General features: G+C 60.1%; 1 protein-coding gene across 1 annotated transcript; it reads right to left on the bottom strand.

The window, feature by feature from the left end:
- Nucleotides 1–545: 545 nt before the first annotated feature.
- Nucleotides 546–2,823, bottom strand: GSX1 (GS homeobox 1). Its single transcript, XM_054447278.1, has 2 exons — nucleotides 2,204–2,823; nucleotides 546–1,738 (listed from the first exon to the last, which is right to left on the bottom strand). Exons 1-2 carry the CDS (start codon nucleotides 2,613–2,615, stop codon nucleotides 1,356–1,358), a joined length of 795 nt encoding a protein of 264 aa, XP_054303253.1. The 5' UTR covers nucleotides 2,616–2,823; the 3' UTR covers nucleotides 546–1,355.
- Between the last annotated feature and the right edge of the window lie 1,136 nt (nucleotides 2,824–3,959).

Raw genomic sequence — 3,959 nt, 5'->3', positions numbered from 1 at the left:
CTGCACCATCCCGCAGAATGGAAATTTGTCCCTAACGAATCGTTATCAATCCAAGCGCAGCGAAGGACGGATTTCTTGTGCTTATGGTGGGAGTGGTTTCTGCCCTCCCGGCTGTTGGTCAGGACAGCGAAATGGTGAGGGATGGAGGTGGGGCTGAATGCCAGGTGAGAAGGAGGCGCTGCAGGGGTTGGGACCCATGGTGCAGTCCAGGGACAGCGCCCTCCTTCCCTTCCGGCTTAGCTCTCTGAGCTCCGCGACGCTTGTGCGCCACGCCGGAGCGGGACAATCGTTAGCGCGCACCTGGCTGGCATGCAAGGCGGGCTCTCAGCGGAGCTGAGGGTTCCGAGAGGCACTGGCTGAGCTGTAAGGCGAGGAGCCGGCTCGGACTCTGCAACTGGATCCCCAACCCTTCCCAGCAGGGAGGCCCAATCCGGGTTGGCGCCTGTCTACTCCAGAGCGAAGGCCTCTGGGCTCAGAGCCACAGGCATTTCTAAGAAAAAAAAAAGTTTATTTAAAATTTTGTACATAAATAAATAAATAAATATCTTCTGGCATTGCAGAGGCCGTACAATTACACAGCTAGGCTGGGGCGGGCCAGAGTCTGGAGGGGGAAAAGTGGGGTCGCCAGTGGCGCAAAGCGGGGTCCTATGTTTAGAGGAAGGAAGAGCGTGTTGGAAACAGAGCGAATCGGTTTCCCCAATATGGATACTACGGGCGAAATTTATCATCTGTGAGAGGAGCCGTGGGGACTGAGGACAACAAGGCCAGATCAAGGGACAAATGGACTGACTGAAGAAGGCTCCCTGAGGAGGGGAAGGGAAAAGGAAAAAAAAAGGGGGGTTCATAAATGTGTGTGTTGGCGGGTGGGGGCCAAGCGAATAAATGATCACAGGAAAGAGGTGGGGAGGGACAAAAAGACATTTTAAAAAGAGAAGCGAACGAGCATCCAAGGCCGCCGACCTTGACCGAGAGTGGAGGAGAGTAGAGTAAGCGAGGAAGCCCAAGCCAGCCCAGAGAGGGCGGGCTAGGAGGCGCCGGCTGCCAGCAAGGCGCTTCGCCAAGCAGGCTTGCAGGCGGGGGCCGCGGTGCTGCACTGCCCAGGAGGACTCGAGCGCTTACAGTGTTCACAGCTTGGAGTTGGCTTTGGACGCGAGCGAGCCCTGGGGCGGGGACGCCATGGTCCAGTCTCTGCCAAGCTCTCAGCCCTGCCCAGGCCCGGGACCTCTGCAAAGCCGTGCCAAATCCATGCCGGGCAGTGGTTTGGCTGCGGGTGCCTGGGAATCAGCGCTGAGTCCCAGGACTAGTCTCCGAGGCGCAGGGAGGTCTTGGGGTGGGCGACCTAGGGAGACACGCGCCTAGGGAGTGACCGTAAGATCCCGGTCGTCCTTCCCTGAGGAGGACGGAGACATGGGCAATTCGTCGTCATCCTCGGAGCACTTGGCTGAGGAGAGCGATGCGCACTTGCAGCCTTGCGGTGCGCTCCCGCCACCACCGGCACCCCCGCCGCCGCCGCCACGATGGTTGCTGCCCTTGCCCTCCTTCTTGTGCTTCACTCGGCGGTTCTGAAACCAGATCTTCACCTGCTTCTCGGACAGATTCAGGTAGGTCGCGATCTCGATGCGACGTAGGCGGGACAGGTACATATTAGAGGCGAACTCGCGCTCCAGCTCTAGCAGCTGCGTGCTGGTGAAAGCCGTGCGCATCCTCTTGCTGCTGGGCAGCTGGTTAGAGCTGCTGTCTGGAGGTGGCAGAGCAGAGAAGGAAGCGATCAGACCTCTGTGCTGTGGACCCAATCCCTTGGTAGGCGGCCGCCAGAATCCTATGACTTTGACCTCTTACCCATCTCTTCGCCCCAACACAATCCACAGCAGAGCTACAGTGAGCGCCTGCTTGTCCAGCTCCGAGATCCTGATTCTCCCGGAGTCCTGCAGCCCTGGAACCCCTTCCCATTCATGGAGAGCCCTGGATCCCAGCCCTCACTTATCCCCGGCCCCCACTCCAGGACCTGGACGTCTGCCCTCATCCGCCTCCTGGCGTTGTGTCCCGGCCCTCTATCCGCACTCCACCCCAAGCGTCCCCCTTAGTCCCCGACATGACCCTCACCGCCCCCAGAAAGCCCAGGGTCCCTCTTCCTCCATCTCTGGCTCTCCATCCTGCTTCGGATCACCTCTGCCCTGTCCCTCTGCGTGGCGGCCCGGCTTACCCACAGAGATGCAGTGGAACTGCCTGGGGTCAGGCAGCGGGTAGGAGGTCTGGTAGAGCGCGGCGGCAGCGGCAGCGGCGGCCGGGCCGTGAGCGACCCCGGGCGATACAGCGGAGTGCTGGCGGCCCAGGGGCGCGTGGCAGTACTGCGAGCCGAAGGGTGGGAAGGAAGCCTTGAGCAGAGGCAGCGCGGGCTGCCCGGGGGGCCCATGCAGCTGCGAGGCGGTGACGCAGAGCGGGCACACGCACAGCAGCCCAGCCTTGCGCGCGTGGCAGGCGCCAGGCGAGAGACCGTGCAGCGCGTGCGGCGGGGGCACAGCGTAGGGGAAGAGCGGCGGCGGGCTGCCCTCGGGCGCCTTCTTCTCGCCCGCCTCGCGCAGCACTAGCGAGTCCACCAGGAAGGAGCGCGGCATGGCCCCGGCGCGCGGTCGCCCCGCAGCCAGCCCGCCCTCTGCGCCCACCGCACCTTTCGGCTCTCCACGCGCTTTCCCTGGCCGCGGTATTCCGCAGCTGCCTCTGCCCAGGAGGCTGAACGCGCGGCTGAGACCTAGGCTGAAACAGTAGCCTCTGCTGCCGCGGGCGCCGCCCAAAGAGCGCGGGGTGCTGGCCAGCGCTAGTGGTGCTGAAAGGCGCCGGCGGCGCGGCTTAAATAGGACTATTGCCATGTGATGGACTACGCCAGGAGCGGCCGGGGCCTCTCAATAGGGTTTTTGTGCCTTTTCTCTTGGCATTCACTCTGCACGCTTCCTCATTATTTCACTTGTTAACTAAATGAACTGCATAATGTACTCTATTCTTGTCAACCCCACCCACGCCGTAACAGGCGCCCTCGCCCCCTCCTCTCCCTTTTGCGGGTTTATTTTCTCATTCTCCCGCGATTTAATATTCTTTCCTTTCTCTTTATTTCTTACTCCCCTTTGGCTTTGCATTGGCGATCAGCCCGTTCACCTCACTGATTTTGCACCCTCGCGGCCTCTCTTCTATACATCCCCATGGGCGCACACCCTCATATCCTCTGTCCACTTGGTCCTGGTCGTTTTCTTTCTATTATCGCCCTTACACCCCAAAAGTATGCTGTCTCCAGTCAGCCCTGTCAGCTCAGTGCCTTGCACCCCCGAACCTCCCTCCAGCCGGTCTCAGATTTTCCACCTGTGGAATCGCTTCTCTCCCTGCGTCGGAAGCAGGAGGACCGGGTTCCCGCGTGAAGGAGGCGTCTGTGGGGAGGGAGGAGAAGGGCTCATTATTCCTTATCCAGCCCTAGACCCATCGCTGTGCCTCGGTTTTCTCTAAGTTTCTCAAATAGTCTTAATTTTGGTGCTGCCTACGACGCCCAGTCTTTGTTCGGTAGATGCTGGCCAACCAGCCCTTTCCTTCAAATGACAGGGCCGTGGATGTAAAAGAGGAAAAACAGTCTCTGAGCTTTACGAACAGAGAGAGGAAATGGGGAATGAAAGCCGAGATGGCGCAGATCTAGGTCTCGCACCCCAGCACATGTGGCGAGTGCGAACTGTCTGCCCGCGAATCTTGCCCACACCCTGTCTACTGGAGCACACTTCCAGCAGTGCGCTGGGAAACCACTGCCATCCCTTAGTTTGGAACGGCGCGAAGGGCAGTTGTATTTCTGGCGTCGGCTGCCTTTGCCCACCCTGACCCGCCTCCGCTCTCCCCAAGACCCGGCTTCTTCCTCCTGCCGCGTCACTCTTCTTTCTGGTCACACAATGGTTAAACAACTTCAAACGCTCAGAGCTGTGTACACA

Source organism: Pongo pygmaeus, chromosome 14, assembly GCF_028885625.2.
Source record: "Pongo pygmaeus isolate AG05252 chromosome 14, NHGRI_mPonPyg2-v2.0_pri, whole genome shotgun sequence".
Lineage (NCBI taxonomy): Eukaryota > Metazoa > Chordata > Mammalia > Primates > Hominidae > Pongo > Pongo pygmaeus.
This window is presented reverse-complemented; position numbering and strand designations above follow the sequence as displayed.

Coding starts and splice junctions, on each gene's coding strand:
- GSX1 (XM_054447278.1), bottom strand. CDS start 2,615: ATGCCGCGCTCCTTCCTGGTGGACTCGCTAGTGCTGCGCGAGGCGGGC. Junction 1,739..2,203: donor GTTCCACTGCATCTCTGTGG/GTAAGCCGGGCC, acceptor TGCCACCTCCAG/ACAGCAGCTCTAACCAGCTG.